General features: G+C 21.2%; 4 protein-coding genes across 4 annotated transcripts; 1 reads left to right on the top strand and 3 right to left on the bottom strand. All coding sequences in view use genetic code 6, as the record gives it.

The window, feature by feature from the left end:
* Positions 1–19: 19 nt before the first annotated feature.
* TTHERM_000227699 (hypothetical protein) lies at positions 20–328 on the bottom strand (the record flags this gene model as incomplete). Its single annotated transcript, XM_012797299.1, has 1 exon — positions 20–328. One exon carries the CDS (start codon positions 326–328, stop codon positions 20–22), a length of 309 nt encoding a protein of 102 aa, XP_012652753.1.
* Positions 329–3,974: 3,646 nt separating this feature from the next.
* On the top strand, positions 3,975–5,522 carry TTHERM_00227690 (hypothetical protein; the record flags this gene model as incomplete). Its single annotated transcript, XM_001014300.2, has 1 exon — positions 3,975–5,522. One exon carries the CDS (start codon positions 3,975–3,977, stop codon positions 5,520–5,522), a length of 1,548 nt encoding a protein of 515 aa, XP_001014300.2.
* Positions 5,523–5,920: 398 nt separating this feature from the next.
* Positions 5,921–6,838, bottom strand: TTHERM_000227689 (transmembrane protein, putative; the record flags this gene model as incomplete). Its single annotated transcript, XM_012797298.1, has 1 exon — positions 5,921–6,838. The coding sequence occupies one exon, from the start codon at positions 6,836–6,838 to the stop codon at positions 5,921–5,923; it is 918 nt and encodes a 305-aa protein (XP_012652752.1).
* A 5,432-nt stretch (positions 6,839–12,270) lies between these two features.
* Positions 12,271–16,944, bottom strand: TTHERM_00227680 (variant specific surface protein S2, putative; the record flags this gene model as incomplete). Its single annotated transcript, XM_001014299.2, has 2 exons — positions 12,364–16,944; positions 12,271–12,281 (listed from the first exon to the last, which is right to left on the bottom strand). The coding sequence occupies exons 1-2, from the start codon at positions 16,922–16,924 to the stop codon at positions 12,271–12,273; spliced, it is 4,572 nt and encodes a 1,523-aa protein (XP_001014299.2). The 5' UTR covers positions 16,925–16,944.
* Between the last annotated feature and the right edge of the window lie 1,856 nt (positions 16,945–18,800).

Here is an 18,800-nt window from a genome sequence, read left to right as displayed (position 1 = left end):
AAATTCTCTCATTTTACTTTCAAATTATCAACATATCCTCATAATTTTATGGAACTTAATCTTGGATCAAAGTTTTTAGTTTCCAGCAAAGCTTTTATAGCCCTATTACAGACTCTAACTTCTCTCTTGATTGTTTTTTATCGAACAATGCTAAATCTTTTTATCCTATAATTTACTAAAAAATAGCAATCGTTACAATAGCTCCATTTATAATAGTATTTTTATCATTAATTCCTAGTATATTTTAGCTTTTTAAATCTAAATATAAAAGCTTTTAATATTCTGCTTCTCTTATTATCTCTTATGGTTTCACTAACTTATTTTGCATACCAGTTATAGATATATTAATTTAAAGTATGCTATGTAGAACTTTTAACAATGGATAATCATATTCGATTCTAGATTATAACACTAATTGTAATGATGAGGATAGATTAATGTTCGTTTATATATTTATAGTCCCATTTTTTTTGATTTATTCTATTTTGATTCCAGGAGTTCTCTTTTACTTTTTGTTTAAAACCCGCTCTAATCTAGATAAAATTAGTTGTCGGTTTTTGCTAGGTTTCTTATATGCAGATTACAGTAGAAAATATTTTTATTGGGAGTATATAAGACTAGCAATCAAATTTTCACTTATACTAACTCTATATGGATTTCTATCATCACCTTTGCTTGTAGGTTTTGTTTCTATAGCTATATTGATCCTTTATTTGATTATTTTAGTAAAAAATCAGCCATACATAACAAAAAAGCTTAATGAAATGGAAATAAAATCTATAGTAATTGGTTGCTAATATTTGATTGCCTATATGATTAGCTTTTCATTATATTAACAAGAAGTAGCTACTAAAAACAGTTATGAATCATATGACGTTTTTTCTACTGTATTACTCTTTTTTTCTAATTTGATATCTATTTTATTTATTTTATACATTGCTGCCTAAATTTTTGTTTCAATGCTTTATCCTCATCTTTATAAGATAAATAAGTATAGATGCTTTAACTTTATAATCAGAAATTTAAATGTGATAAGATTTAAATAATACACAGAAAATAAAAGAAAAAATTTTATTAAATTAAGGAATATTGCTAAATATATTGTTTAAAATAATTACAACGATATCATAATTTTAAATTAAAATGAAAATAATAGAATATTTAATGACTCATCTTACTTTAAAAGCTTTTCTTAATTAGATTAAAACTAATAAAAATACATAGAATTAAATAATTAAGATATTAATGTGTGAAATTTATTTTAATAATAAGCATATATACATATTAATATTAAATTAAAAATAAAATGAGCTTTATCAATTTATAAAAGAAAAATTAAAATAATTACTTTTAAGTGTTAAATTTTACTTTTTAATGATTATTTAAAATTTAATCTTTATTTTTTGTAATGTAAAAATACATTTAATAATCTGAAATAATTTACATCTATGTAAAATAAGCAGTTACAAATTAGTTTTTGAATATGAATTATCAAAAAAAATAAAAATTATTTTGATTTTTTTGCTGTTGTATTTGATATATGGATAATTGTATTTATTCTATCATAGTTGGTATATTAATTTTCAATTAATTAAATATTTTTTACCTTAAAGCAAAAAAAATATTCTTGAATAAAAAATAATGTTTTCAGTTCATATAAAATCGAGTGAAAAATAAACTTAATCCTTCTTTTTCAATTTTTTCTCAATTTATAAAATTCATATTTTATAAATTTATATTGAAATATTTTTTATAAGGAAAGTCAAAAATTTTTCTTAATATAAGAATACAGGTAGTCATATCTGATGAAAAAGACAAAAAAAAGCATTAGATTTCCCCTTATTAAATTTTAAAAAATATTAACCTGCAATAGCTATATAACTAACTAGTTATTAATTCCTAATGTCCAATTTAAAAGTATATTTAATTTAAAAGATTGAATGGTTTATTTTTCTAAAAGATGCTCTTTATTTCAAATCAATACATTTATAAATTTTAAAAATATTATAATTGATTAATAAATGATTAAAAACAAAGAAATATATTTATTTAATAACTTCCTTTTTATTGATTTTAGCGAAAGTAATTATTTGAGTAGAAAAATGTTCAATTTCCTTTTGTTAATCTTTGATTTGGTTAAATACATGTATTTAGAAATTAAATGAATAAATTAAATTTGATAATTCACCTGATTAAACAAAATGAAATTAAAAATACCACAAAAATTAATAGATAATAAATTTATTTTGATTGAAAAATGCACTTTTCTTTTAAAAAATTGTATAAATAAGTTAAAAGAAATCATCTAATTATGTTAATAATACTACAATACTTACATGTTAATTTAATTCAAGAAAAGTCTTTCAATCAAAAACAAAATTAAAGAGAAACAAACAATATTAGTTTTTTATATTATCAATCTAATAACTAATTACTAAGTAAACATTCTTAATCATCATAATATCTAAAACCAAAATGTAGAATAAAACAATCAAACTATACAATATTATAAAAATTATTTTATTTATAATATTTAAAGTCTAGTGTGCAATATCTCTGATAGGTATTCCTTATTTTTATTTTTTAAATTGCTTATTCTAAACATTTTTATATTTTTAATAGATAATAATTGCAATTAATATATTCAATCGACTCTGACTGATCAAGGATTTGAAGTAGCATGTGGTGAAAATGGATAGATATTTGCTAATTGCAATAAATAAGATTTTTAAAATATAGAATTAAATATTATTAATCAATATTTTTATGGAGGAATAGAGTTTATTAATGTCAAAAATTTACATTTTAAAAATATTATATTAGAGGATTTGAATGCTTAAGATAATAATTATTAAATAAATATATAATAAGGAGAAATAATTGATATTGAAAATATTTTCATAAATAATAAAAATGAAATGATTCAGTCTGAAAGAAAATATTAAATTAGAATATCTTCTGTAAAATAATTAAATATTTCTAATTTGATTCTTTAAAGCTAATAAATAAAAGAAAAAATATCATACGAATTATACTTTTTTAGAGTTGAAAAATCCATTAATATAAAAAACATAAATATTAATCTTACAAATAATTGCAATCTAAAATTGTAAATTTCCTCTTTAGAATCTGTTCAAATAGAATACATGAATTACTTTTTAATTTAAAAATCAATAGAATAAGAAATTACTGCTTAAATATCATCTTAAAATATATAGATTATAAAATTAGATATCAACATTTAAATAATAGAATCTCTTTTTTCTGATTGGCCTTTTTTCATTCTCGACCTTCAAAAAAATATATTTATAAAAACTTTAAATATTATTTAAATGATTAATTTAAAAAGGCCTTTATTTTAAATGTGTACTAAAAGAAAATATACTTAATAACCATTAATAACCATAGATGAAGTTATTTTATTACATTATGTTGCAAACAAAATCGCATTTTCACAGTTAATTTTTTCAGAATAAGGTAAATTATTATAATAGATAACGAATTCTTACTTTATTAAGTGCCTTCTTTCTCCCCCTTATCTAATTTTTTAACATATTTAGTATTGGTATTTAATTAATTAATATAGTATCTAACATAATATTTACAACAATTTTAAGTATTTTTATGAAAATGAAATTCTAATAATTAAATTTTTTAATTTTATAAATAAACTAAATTTTGGCTTAAATAAAAAATGCTTTATTAATCTTGAACTACAGTATTTTATATTTATTTATTTACTATTAATTTTTTTTTTTAAAGATCAAATAGTTGTAGTATTTGATTTAAGTTGCTTAGCTCAAAATTAACTCTTCCCATAAAAGATCAACATTAAAAAGATTGAGGTTTTTAAATATTAAGTTTATTAATCTTTATTCCTTCATAGTAAAACCTGTGATAAGATAGTAATAGATTAGTTAATTTTCCATGAAAATCAAAAGGGAAAAGATATAAATTTCTGGAATTCATAAGGCATGTTTGTCTTAGATAGTAGTTTTTTTAATAGTAGTGAACTTATAATAAGAAATGTAGAACTGGTTGAAATGAATTATATCAGCTCCTAAAATGGATTTTTTTACATAAATCAATTTAAGAAAGTAGATATCAGCAATATAACTCTATCATCTTTTTAGAACTTTTAGTCTTATAAAGGAACTCTTTTTTCAATTCAAAATAGCAAAGAAATAAATATTTTGAATTTGTCAGTTACCATACACCCTACTTGTTTGTTTAAAAGTTAATTTGGTGGTTTGATATTTCTAAATAGATCTGATAAAATCAGTATTAATAATTTATAATTTAACTCATTAAATTTGTTTAAAGATGAAGTATAGCATACAGGTTAATAAGGAGGAATAATATATGCCTATTTAACTTATATGTATGCATTCAATATGTAGAATATTCAAGCTTACGGACCATTCAGATCTTCTGCTGATGGTGCTTTTGCTTATATAAATATAGCAGAATAAATTATAATAAAAAATGCTATTATAACATAATTTACCTCTTAGAAAAATGGAGGAGCATTATTTACTAACAGCGAAATGTGTCTATCTAATGTAAAATTAATAGGTAACAGAAGCTTTTTTTCTGGAGGTGCTATTCATGGCAGTAGTGTTATTTAAGCTGATAATGTATTAATAGAAAAAAATGAATCTTTATTTGGAGGCGGAATTTACTTAATCAACAATTTTACTCCTATTCAAAATATTACATTTAAAGATAATGTAGGATTAATCAGAGGAAATGACTTTTCTTATTATATAGATGAAGTTTAGATAATCCAATTCTCTGAATTTAATAGTCATTTAATTCCTCCATACTATATCAAAAATTATACATTTAATTAAACTCAAAAAGCTATTTATTAAACCGATTATGTTTTTAACGGTTTCACTTACTTTTTAACAATGAAGTTTAGGATGTTTGGTGAATCAGAGTGGATTGAAAATATTGATAATAATTATATCGTTTAAAATCGCTACAATGATTTAACTCCTGTAATCAATTTTGCTGAAGATTATAACATATCATATCCTTCAATCAAATAAAATATTTCTTTGAATACCACTTAATTTTTTTACTCATTTTAGGTTTAGTAAAGAGATAGCTAAAGTGAATTCTTAAGTTTAATTAACATTTTTAATAATACTTAAATGAGTTTTTTATATTTTACTATATTTTCAAATATAACTGACAACTGTTTAGATGGAATGATACAATCAAGAAGCTCATTGCTACCTTCTTGTTCATATTGTGTAGATTCATTTATTTAGAACACATAATCAGACAAGCCACAAACTAAATGTCTACCTTGTTCTAAAGATTACTTCGACTTATGTTAAGCTGACTTTTCTTCTCTTAGAAAAGGTTATTGGAGATAAAACCTAACAACAGACTCTTCTCTAATACACACTTGTTCAATAAATTAATTTAATTGCATAGGAGGTAACTTTACAGGTAAAAATAAATATTTTTTGAATTATTATAAATAGTCTTTGAATTATCTTTAAGTTTGAATTTTCAATTATTTCAAACGGATAGGAAGTACTTAATTAAATCAAATTTGTTTCTATTTTTTAATATATCTAGGTAATCAACTTTGTGCAGAAGGACATATTGGAGTGGAATGCTAAGAATGTGATCTTTTTAATATCAGAGGAGAAGGTTAATTTACTAGAAAAAATATTTATTAGTGCTCCAAATGTGATAAAATCTCATACAATATCATCAAAATAATTTTCTTGGTTATATCTGCTTTTGTTGCTATTTTGATTATTTTCAAAACAAATTATAGACAACAAAAAAATTTCATTTATAAGAAATATCTTTCAGATATGAAAATGCTCTATCTAGGCAAATCATATTACAGACTAGGTTAGAGTGGATCTTATATTAAAATTCTCTCCTTTTACTTTCAAATTATCAATATTTCTTCATAATTTTATGGAACTTAGTCTTGGATTAATGTTTTTAGTTTCTAGCAAAGCTTTTATAGCCCAATAAACGATTCTACTTTTTCTCTTGACTGTTTTTTATCAAAATTTAGCAACTAATTTAATACAATTATTTACTAAAAAATAGTAATCATTACAATCGCTCCATTTATAATAGTAATGTTATCTTTGATTCCTAGCATATTCTAGCTTTTTAAATCTAAATACAAAAGCTTTTAAAATTCTGCTTCTCTTATCATTTCTTATGGATTCACCAACTTATTTTGCATACCAGTATTAGATATGTTGACTTAAGGTTTGTTATGTCGTACATTTAACAACGGAGAATCTTATGCAATTCTAGATTTTAGCATACAATGCAATGACTCTTATAGATTAATTTTCATGTATGCTTTTGTCATTCCTTTTCTCTTAATTTATTCAATTTTGATTCCAGGAGCTTTCTTTTACTTTTTATATACAAACCGTAATAATCTTGATAAGATAAGCTGTAGATTTTTATTTGGGTTCTTATATGTTGACTTTAAGAGAAAGTATTTCTACTGGGAATATATTAGACTAATAATAAAATTCGTGCTTATAATTTCCCTTTATGGATTTTTATCATCACCTTTGCTAGTTGGTTTTTTCACTCTCGCTATATTAATACTATATCTCATTAAGCTTGTATAAAACTAGCCATATGTTACAAAAAAGCTAAATGAAATGGAAGTAAAATCGATAGTGATCAGCTGCTAATACTTAATAGCATATATGATTAGCTTCTCTTTATATTAACAAGAGTTAGTGAACAATAATAGTTTTACTTCATATAATGTCATATCTGCTATTTTGCTTTTTTCTTCCAATTTGGTATCTGTGGTATTCATAGTTTACATGTTTGGTTAGATTTTTATTTCATTTTTATAGCTTAGAATGTACAAATTAGAAAATTATAGATGCTTTAATTGTTTTGCTCAATATTTTAAAGTATTAAGATTCTAAAAATACACAGAAAGAAAAAGAATGAATTTTATTAAACTAAGGAACATTATTAATCAAATTATTTAAAATAACTACAAAGATATTATCATTTTATATTAAAATGATAATTAGAGTTAATCTACTGGCTTATCATAGCTTAATAGTGGTATTTAATTAAGTGAATATTAACCATCAGATTAAGAATAAAATCATGAAATTAATTAATAATTAATTGAAGTTAACCATGTTAAAAATATAAATTTAGAATTTAGTTGAGAATTCTAAAACAGACATTATATATAATATCAATTCTATTTAATATATTTATCTAATTAATTTAAAGTTAAACTTTTATAAACAAAATATTAAATAATTTAAAAAAAAATGGTTATTTTCTTTAAACAAACTATTAGTTTAAACATATTTTATTTTAAATTTTTAGAAAAACTAATTTCTTTAGATTAATTAGTTAACAAATAAAATTATTTATTCAAATTTATTTTTTTAAGTAGAAACCTACTTTAATTAGATGTATTTATATTAATTTTAATTCTGTTTTTTATTTCTTTTATTAAGTCATAATATGATATTTTTTATTGAAATATTAAATGTTTGTAAGAGAAAATAAAATAAATAGATTAATTAAAGTTTTTTTGGATTAAAAATACAAATCCTTTGATGATAAATAAAAATTAACTAAATATCAAATTATAAACAAAAAAAAATATGAAATTTATTTTGATTTATTAAAAATAATAAAGGTTTATTTTGAAAAAAGATTTTGTTACTACTGCTTATGATGTATTTAATAATTTTTTAATCATTATTATTGAAAGATTCTAAAACTCTTTTCTTAATAAATTCATTTAAAAGTATTTATTATTTAAATTAAAAAATCATTTTTAGCAAAATAATAATAAAAATAGTTTTATAGTTAAATATTTATTTTTTGTATTATTTGACAATTGACATCTTTTTCTAAAAAAATCATAGACTTTTAATTAATTTTTTATTGTAAAGTCTACAAAATTAAAGTATCTTCTATTTTATAAGATTTATTATAAGATTACATTTTATTTTCGAAATTTTTTTTCTATTTTACTTATTTATTTTGAAAATGCTTTTATTAACAAATAAAATTTGTTAAAATTTGAATTTTAATTAGTTGGTGTAATCTTTAATAATTAGTCTTTACCATATAATAATTAGAAACGATATCACCTATTGCTTCCCACCTAAAATATTATAAAATCAATGTTTGTAATCTCAGATTCCAAAAATTTAATAAGAGGGGATATTTAAAACGAAAATAAGATATTTAAATAAAAAATTGTTTTAAGCTAAAAGAGAAATAAAAATAGCAATATGGTGACATAAACATTTATTTTTAGCGAGTTTTGATAATATTAATTATATATTTAGTAAATTCAAATGCATTTAGTAAATTTTGATTTCTTAAGTATTTAAATTAAAAATTACCTTAGACTTGTTAAGATTTATTATTTGATTACATAATTATTTTTCAATTTTTTCTCTATTCTTTTTTTGATTATGCTTTTATTTATTGATAAAATATGTCAAAATCTGATGCTTAATTACTTGCTGCAATATTTAAAAATTCTAATTTAATAAACTAGATAATATAATTAATTAATTAATTTTTAAATAAAATAATTTGTAAAATAATGAAATTAGCAAAAAAGATTATAAATATTTTCCTTTTACTTTAACTAATATTGATTGTTGTTAAAAGTTAAAATTTAAAAGATGCACTTATATAAACAGATAATGAGATCTATTAAGGCCCTGTCAAATAATGCTAATCAATAAAAGATTTATGTATTTAAGGAACTCTTAACTGTTGCCCTAGTCTAAGATGTGTCAGATAATCATTTATTTTTGGAGTTTGTAGGAATATATGACAAACTTGTAAAAATATAAATAATAAGCAGAATATCAGCTAATTAAAAGAAAATTTATTATACTTAATTAAATATTGCTTCATTAAAAGCTTTAGCTTAAGGTTTTGAAAAATTAAGTTTTTGATAGAGAAAAATTATAAAAATATATTATATAATTATTATGTATTATTTTAAAATGTATTCTAAGATAACTACTTCTTACTACATATTAATTTGAAATTAGGAAAAATCTATCATTCTATTTTTCTTAAAAATATATTTAAGTTTTTTTATATAGATAAGACATAAAATTTATTAATTATTAATACCTATTAAGAATGTGTAATTAAAGATAAATTTCTGATCAAATACGAATCAAATAGAATACATTTTAATATTTTATAATTCAAAAATATAAAATAGTCACAAGTAATATAAATCTATCACTTCAAATTACTTACAAAAAAATTAAAAATAATATATTAATTATTTTAATTATTTTAATATTAAAAAAATAAAAATAAAATCAAATAGATTTAGTTAAACTTCAGAATAGAGATAATAATTAAAAGATAGATATCAATCAATTAATGAAATAATAATTTTGCTTATTAAAATTTCTTTAAGTTATTTGTAGACTATTTAATTAAATAAAAATAGTCAGAATTGAAAAGAAAATAAAGTAATTACTTTATATACTTTGAAATAAAAGCTTTTTTTTCTTTTGTAAATACGTTAAAATATAACATTATTTATCTATTTGGTTAGCAAATAAATTAATTATGTGCATTTTAATATTTAGAAAAATATTATCAAAATTCAGACTTTAAAAATAAATAAATAAATAAATACTCTAATTCCTCATATTGGTAATAATATTTTTTTTTGCAATTAGCAAACTAAGATTGATTAAGATTTCTCTCAGCTTCCAAAAATTTAGTAGGAGAGGATATTTCTAAGGAAAATAAAATATTTAAATAATAAATTGTTTTTAGCTAAAAAAGAAGTAAAAAAAGTAATATGGCAGTATATAAATTTACTTTTAGCGCGATTTGATAAAACTAGTTAAATATTATTTTTTTTCTAGTAAATTCGTATGCAGTTAATAAATATTTGTTTTTGAAGTCTATAAATTAAAAATTATATAGACTTATAAATGTTAATTATTTGATTACATATTTCTTTTTCAAATTTTTTTTCTATTTTATTTAAATTTTTTGATGATGCTTTTATTTATTTGTAGACCAAATTTGTCAAAATTTGATTTTTAATTACTTGCTGCAAGCTTTAAAATTATTAATTCAATAAGCTAGATAATATAATATAATTAATTAATTTTTTTAATAAAATAACTTGTAAAATAATGAAATAAGCAAAAAAGATCATAAAACTTTTTCTTTTACTTTAACTAATATTGATTGTTGTTAAAAGTTAAAATTTAAAAGAAACACTAATATAAACAGATAATGAGATCTATTATGGCCCTAGAAAATAATGCTAATTATAAAAAGATTTATGTATGGAAGGAACTCTTAACTGTTGCTCTAATTTAAGATGTGTTAAATCATCATTTCATTTTGGATTTTGTAAGAAAATATGACAAACTTGTAAAAATATAAAAATAAAGCATAATATCAACTAATTAAAAGTATATTTATTAAACTTAATTAAATTTTGCACCTATAGCTTAAGATTATGTAGAATTATGACTTTTAGATTAATAGAGATGAATTATAAAAATATATTATTATAATATTACTTAATATTGTAATATGTATTCTAAATTACTACTTACTCACTATATATTAATTTTAAATTAGGAAACATATATCATTCTATTTTCATAAAAAATATAATATAGTTTTTTTATCTAGATATGACATCAAATTTATTAATTATTAATACCTATTAAATATATGTAATTAAAGATAATTATCTGATCAAATATAAATTTTAAGACAATATTTTATACCAACAAATAAATTTTATTATTCATAAATATAAATAGTTAAACTAACTTTAGTAATCTATCATGTTAAATGAGATTGATATAAAAAATTTAAAAAAATAAAAACAAAATCAAATAGATTTAGTTAAACTTAAGAATAAAGATAATAATTAAAGATGTCAATTCATGAAATAATAATTTTGCTTATTAAAATTTGTTTAAATTATTTGTCGAATTTTAATTAAATAATATCTGATTAAGATAAACAGAATTGAAAAGAAAATAAAGTAACTAATTTATGTGATTTAAAAAAAAGCTTTGTTTCTTTTGTAAATACGTTAAAAGTTAACATTATTTATCTAATTGGTTTGTTAATAAATCAATTATGAGTATTTTGATTTTTAGCTTACTATTAAAAAATCTAATCAAAATTCAAACACTTTAAAATTAAATAAATACTGTAATTCCTCATAATGCTAATAGCAAAAATTTTTTTTGCAGTTCCGCATACTAAAATAGTCACATTCACCAATAATATTTTATAAAAATAATAAATCAAATTTTACTTTATGAGATAACATAAGATATAAATAATAAATTTAATTTCACTATTTATATAAATTAGTTTTTTATTTTAATTTTTTAGATTTCGAATGAAATATTTATTATAAATCAAAATAAATTCAATTCATACTATTATGAGAACTACATTTTCTAAAGCTTATCATTGATAATTTATTTTGATTTGTACATTATTTAATATCAACTTCAATAGAATCGATTAGCTTTTACAATTCTAATTGCTATTGCTATTTTTTTATTTTATTTTATTTATATGTTTAGTATAATTCATATATTGAAAATAGTGTTCTCACTACTTAAAGCATTAAGCTAGTAAATAGACAAAATACAATTATAATTAAAATAGAACTTCCTATCTGTTCAGTGTATAATAAATCCTCATTTGAAATTATATCTTATTAATTAATTAAATTCATTTTTTTAACAGTTGCTGCAATAGAAGCAAATAGAATTGAAATCAGAAGTTCTTGTATAATTTTAATGAAATTAATAATTTATTATTTAAAGAATCTAAAATAGATCAAGTAAAGAGCACTCAGAGCAAAAATTATTGAGGATGCTACTGCACATAAAAACTAATTGTAGAATAGATTAAGATAGATTAAAATAATTAAATATTTTTTAGCGTATGAGAATAGTAAGTAAGTTTTAGCACCCTTCATCTAATTATTGATATCCCCAAACGTATTTGGTATATTTAATTGCAAATAATTGCTTTATTAATTGTAAATTTAGTGAATTATCGCTATATAAATGAAGGAATAAAATTAAATTTATAAAATAGGAAGAAATATTTATTTTTTCTAGATAAATGAATAAGATATGCAGAAATTTATAGCTGTTAAGGAAGATTAGAGATAAGTGCACAGTTAATTTAAAAGGATGTTAATAATCTTAACAGTGTATTATTTTCCTTTCATTATATTTCTAAAAAATAAGCAAAATATTATCATGAATGTAGAAACCAATATGACTAAGTGAACAAAAAAGAAGTTATCATAAAGATTACTTGAAATGCCAAAAGTACCTAAAGTGTATTCTAAGTATTATATAGATAATTCATAATTATTGATGTCGATTTATTTTGTTGTGAAGTAATTTGAAGAAGGAGGAGGTATTTTTTTAAAAATTAAAGAAGCTCCAAGCAGACTTGCAAAGTTAATTTTTGGTGGTAGGCTATCTCTGATCAAGTATAGTAACGGTAAGACTTACATGAAATTAGAGAAAAGACAGAGTACTTAAAATTATTTTAAGAAGTTGATAGCATGAGACTGCTTGCTATTATCATCAGAAGCAAATGCTTGGCTAACTGATTAAAAAGTTTGAGTTATAGGTAATGTATTTATATCAGATTCCATTGTAGTTGATATTTAATTAGAAATTATAATTGTGTTCGTTGTATAGTAATTGAAAGTAGATTCGGAAATTGAGATTTAAAATTATTTTGCTCTTCTATTTTATTCCTATTCAACTACTATATCTATGAATTACTAATCTAATTATTTAGATATTATATAGTATTCAGAACCTAAAGTTAAGTTATTTGGGTCAATCAGTAATTTGAAGGTTTCAAATTCCTCTAGTCTTATCTACCTATTAAATTAAATTCTTACTAGATTTTTTTTATCAAAAGAAAAATCTTTTGAAAATTGTATATCATAGCTTTGCATGAGGTAATTGTAAACTTGAATTCTTTCAATTTGTAAAATTTTTTAGCATGTTATATTTTCTTCTTTTAGATTATTATTTGATAGATTTTATACTGAAAATCCTTCTTTGCATTCACACTTTCGAGTTTCCTTGTTAAAAACAAGATTTAAGCTAGAAAAGCAATCTTCTAAGCAAGAGCCATTCCAATTATAAAACCCTTACACACACTCTAAACATTAAAGATTTTCTGAACATTTATTACAGTTTTGGCTACATTTCATACAAAACAGACTAGAATTACAATAGAATCCTAAGGGATAGACTTATGAGCAATCAAAACTGTTTTTATTTACATTCTAGATCATAAAGTCGAAACTTCTTTAACACTTGCAGCTGTTAGAGTTTAAATCAGCAACATAATTTTGTCCTATATATTCACAACTATTCGTGCATTATTTTTAGTTAAAAAAAAGAAAATTCGAATTACATTTAGTACAGCTACAAACCAGACAGTATGTTTTACTTATTTCTCTATCCTTTTTTATATCTATCATGTAAAACATTTCCTTAAATTTATTACAGGGAATGCATTAGAAATTGCAGTTTTAGCAATTTTGTTTTGTGGATTCAAGATAAAAGTTATTTGGACATTTTTAACAACGGTTTTAAGATATTTCAGTCCTAAAGTATAGCTCATTACATGTATAACACTCTGCATCTGTTGGTCCAAAGCATTCCTTGCAAGCTACATTACACTTTTTGCAATAAATCCCTTCTTTAAAATGCCCCTTTAAAGATTCACATATAACACATAATTTAGTGACTTCATGGACATAATATTTGTCTTTACATTTATTACAGCTGTTTGAATTGCTGCAATCTAAGCAGTTACTAGGGCAAGCTAAGCAAGTTGACTGATATAAATAGGTTTCTTGATAACATTCAGTGCATTATTTATTTGTCCCACCATTACATTCTTTGCAAGAAGAATCACATTTTCTACAAAAATTTACATCTTTATAGAAACTAGCTATTTATTAGCATTAAACACATTACTTAGATATTTCATGAATTGTATAAGGACTGTAACAAAAATCACAAGATGAACCATCTATACAACTTTTACAATTCGAAATACACGACTTACATTCATTAGCTAAAGTTAAATAATTTGCTTCAAAGCAACTTTTACATTTATTAGGACCTGCTCCATCACATGATTTACAAGATTGATGACAAGGAATGCACTAATCTACTTATACATACCCTTAAGATGAATTACATTCTATGCAGAGATTATTTTAAAAATACTTTTTATCACTGCATTTTGTGCAATCAGTAGGCTGTTTACCTTTACATCTCATACATGAGGAATCACAATTATCGCAATAAAATGTATCCCTAATAAAAACATTGTCTCCACTACAAGAAACGCAATTATTATATTTATCAAAATAAAAATTATTTTCACATTTGTCACATTTATTAGCTTCTTTGCAAGAAGCACAATTATTTGGGCACGGTAAGCATTCATTTAATGGAGAAAGATACATTTTATCCCTACATTTGGTGCAGCTTTATTTAGTTCCTAAACTGCACTCCAAACAAGAAGAATCACACTTTCTACAAAAATTTACATCTTGATAGAAACCAGCTATTTATTAGCATTAAACACATTACTTAGATATTTCATGAATTGTATAAGGACTGTAACAAAAATCACAAGATGAAGCATCTATACAACTTTTACAATTCTAAATACACGACTTACATTCATTAGCTAAAGTCAAATAACTTGCTTCAAAGCAACTTTTACATTTATTAGGACCTGCTCCATCACATGATTTACAAGATTGATGACAAGGAATGCACTAATCTACTTATACATACCCTTAAGATGAATTACATTCTATGCAGAGATTATTTTAAAAATACTTTTTATCACTGCATTTTGTGCAATCAGTAGGCTGTTTACCTTTACATCTCATGCATGAGGAATCACAATTATCGCAATAAAATGTATCCCTAATAAAAACATTGTCTCCACTACAAGAAACGCAATTATTATATTTATCAAAATAAAAATTATTTTCACATTTGTCACATTTATTAGCTTCTTTGCAAGAAGCACAATTATTTGGACACGGGAAGCATTCATTTAATGGAGAAAGAAACATATTATCCCTACATTTTGTACAGTTTTTTTTAGTTCCTAAACTACATTCCAAACAAGAAGAATCACATTTGTTGCAATATTTTCCATCAGAAGAAGTGTAATAGCCGCTAAGTTTATCACATTCTACACAATTAAAAATTTCTTATTATAAAGTAAAAGGTTGTTTGCATGAATTACATTTCTGGCCAAAATCTAAACATTTTATACATTAAGGATTTTTACATTCAAATCCAATAATCGTTAAGTCTCTTATTCCTAAATATATATTATTAAGAGATTTAGCTTTATAGTTTAAGCTCTAATTAACAATTTATAATTCTTTTGCAGTTTCTTCCTTAAATACTTCATCTTTGCTAAAATAAATATATACTTCATCAGTTGCATCTAGCTAATCAAATCCACAAAAATACCCTGTTTGTCGTTTATTAGACATTTAATAAGTTCCAATAATTTTATCATTATATTTCAAATTGATGATCACATCTTAAAGTCTTTCATCAACATCTATCATGTATAACTTAAATACTACTACAATTTATGAATGAGAAAAAATGATAATTGGTAATTATATAGATGTACCACTTATATTTGTTAGAAATCCTCCTAAAAGATTAATTCCATTACAACTAGTAATACTTGATTAATTTTCATTTAATAAAAGACTATTTTTAATTATAAGACCTTTATTTTTAATCTCCAAATTTGAAAAAGTATAGCTATTGAAAGCTTAAAAGTATATTTTATGATTTACATTATACTAAAGAGCAGATAAGACAAAATTCCTTCCTTTTAACTCGTATCCAGGTGGTACTATAGACTGGACCTAACAATTACCATCGTTATTATATAATTATTACTCACAAATTAAACATTTTCCATTATTCAGAGGGTCCGCTTTCTGACAACCCTTCATAGGGAAGCATGATTTTCCATTAGCAATATAGCCATTAGCGCAACTAGGAACACATTTCCCGTTAAGAAAGAAATAATTAGAATTTTGACATTAACATGACCCAGGAGAATCTTCTGTATAATCATTTACCCCTTAATCACAACTAGTACATTAATTAGCTTCTTGTCCGACACAAGTTAAGCAAGAAGGATGACAAGCGTTTATATTTAATTGATATCTAAAAATGATAGTTTACGCTTCAATGTTGAAATCCTTAAATATAGTTCTAAAATCTTAAGTGAGATTAGCTTTTTATATGTAATTTGAACAAGAAAAGTAATATGTTAGTTTTAAAGAGTCGATAGTACATGCGTCATTTATTTAATTAGTTCTAAAGTCTTTTATTTAGAAATAAGTAAATTATCCATAAAGTAAATCAGAAGAAGACATATAAGTTTTATTTCCAAAGTCATCCACATTACTAGTAAGTCCAAAATCAAAAAAAGCATCTTTTTCAAAATTAGGAATTGTTATATTGTTCGTATAATAGATTGATGTGTGGCTTTTAGGTGATGTTTGCTTTATTTTATACCCTTTTGTGCAGAATTGATTATTACAAGAAGTTTTTACACATTCCTTGAGAATAAAGTCTTCCTACTATAAAAAAATAGGATCGCTTATATTTTCTCCTCTCTATTCTACTAATCTCAAATCATATTATTAAGTGTATTAAAAAAAACATATTAATATTAAAAATGCTTCTATGTTACTTTTTATTATTACAAATTTCATCATAATTTCTATTTATTTATTAATTTTGTTTTGTTAAAAGTTTATCTTTGTATGAAACATAAAGAAATTAAACACTAAGGGATTACTTTATTTAGCAAATTAAATAAAGTACTCAAGTTTTTGTTTTATTTATTTGCTTATTTCTTTTTAAACATTTATTGTAAATACATTCAAAAGAATTCAGAATTTTGTGTTTGCTAATGAATAAATCATTTTAAAAATAATGTTTTACAAAGATAAAATCAAAAAATAAAAATGAATTATTAAAATTGGTCTTTTCTTATATTTGAAAATAAAAATCAATCTAATCAGTTTTTACTTTATTTTATGTAAAAATAAATGTTTGATTAAAATTAGATGTCTGAAATTTTATTTACTAATTTTTGTAGACAAAAAGCATCTTTAATAATTAATACAGCTTGAGTAATTAAGAAAAATTTGTTATTAATTATCACATAAATTCAATAAAATTTAAGAGGTAAATTTATAAAAAATCTATTGACTTAAATTATACCATAATAATAATAAAAATTTGGTACTAGTTTAGCTTTACTTATTATATAAGCATATAAATGAATGGATATTTTCATCACTTTTTTTGATGAAATTTGCTACAATACCATAAATAAACTTTTAAAATTATATTTTTAAAAATATTCTATTCATCTTGTGCTTATTCATAAATTTATCTAATAAATGCATCATTATTATTTTGTTGAAGAATAAAATGGAATTAGCTAAACTTATTTTTTTGTTATCTAACAAAAGTGATAGAATTGATTTAATTTTTATAGAACCATTAAACCTAGTCTAATCAAAATTATCAATCCCGACAAATAAATAAAAATCATATTTTTATTAATGAAATTGCTAAAAGAGTATTGTCATTTAATAAATATTAACTTCTTTTCAAGCAATAATGCTTTTTCTAAAATTTTTAAGCTATATATTTTTTTTAATTTTCACAATAATTTATAACAGCTTCATCTAAAAAATATTTTAATTATATTTTTATCAATTATGAATAAAAATATTAATATTGTTATTTAATTTTGAAAAATCTAACATTTTCATAAATTTATTTGCAATAAAAAGCATACTTTCTAATTTTGCAAATAGTATTTTTTAGATAAAATAAATTGATGATTTTAAAAAATAGATTTTTACTTAAGATACCATTTAATATGTTTTTATCTATATAAAATATATTAAGACATTTTTAGTTAAAAAAAAAATAATTTTAGTTTTATGAATCTCAAGATAAAAAATTTATTTGTTAATCAATTATAACATCCATTTTTTTTTTGTAAATCTCGCATATTTATAATTTATAGATAATTAATGATTTTATCAATAAAAAATAAATACATAGCCATTTTTAACAAAAGAATAATTTTAATTTTAAATATTCGAAGTAAAAGAGCTATAGATTAACTAATTATATATTGAAATTTATATAAATTAATTAATTATTTTTTGGAATTACCTTTGAAGATTTTAATTAATTTGAAGAAGACTAAAAAAGAAATGAAATACACTTTTTATTTAGAAGAATTAGTATATATCATTATAGTTGATAGAAGATTCCTTATAGTTAATATAACAAATAAGAAGTAATCTAAATTATGTTTATTTATAAATTCAGCTTTACTATTATTGTTAATCTATAAATTATTCATTTATTCAATTTGAAATTATTTAAATCTATTTTTATATCTATCCATATATTTTTTAAATATTAATGCGTCATCAAATTGTTTATATTTTTTGATTACTAAATAATTGATTTTAATGAAATACAAAATTTTTCATTCTTCTAATCTAAAAATTCTACTTCAAAATAACCTTTAAGGTTCATATTTTATCTATAAAAAATTCTTAAATATTAATTTGATCTATTTTATTTTGATAAACTGTTCAAATTAAAACATAACAA

This window comes from Tetrahymena thermophila (assembly GCF_000189635.1).
Source record: "Tetrahymena thermophila SB210 genomic scaffold scf_8254665, whole genome shotgun sequence".
NCBI classification, from domain to species: domain Eukaryota; phylum Ciliophora; class Oligohymenophorea; order Hymenostomatida; family Tetrahymenidae; genus Tetrahymena; species Tetrahymena thermophila.
This window is presented reverse-complemented; position numbering and strand designations above follow the sequence as displayed.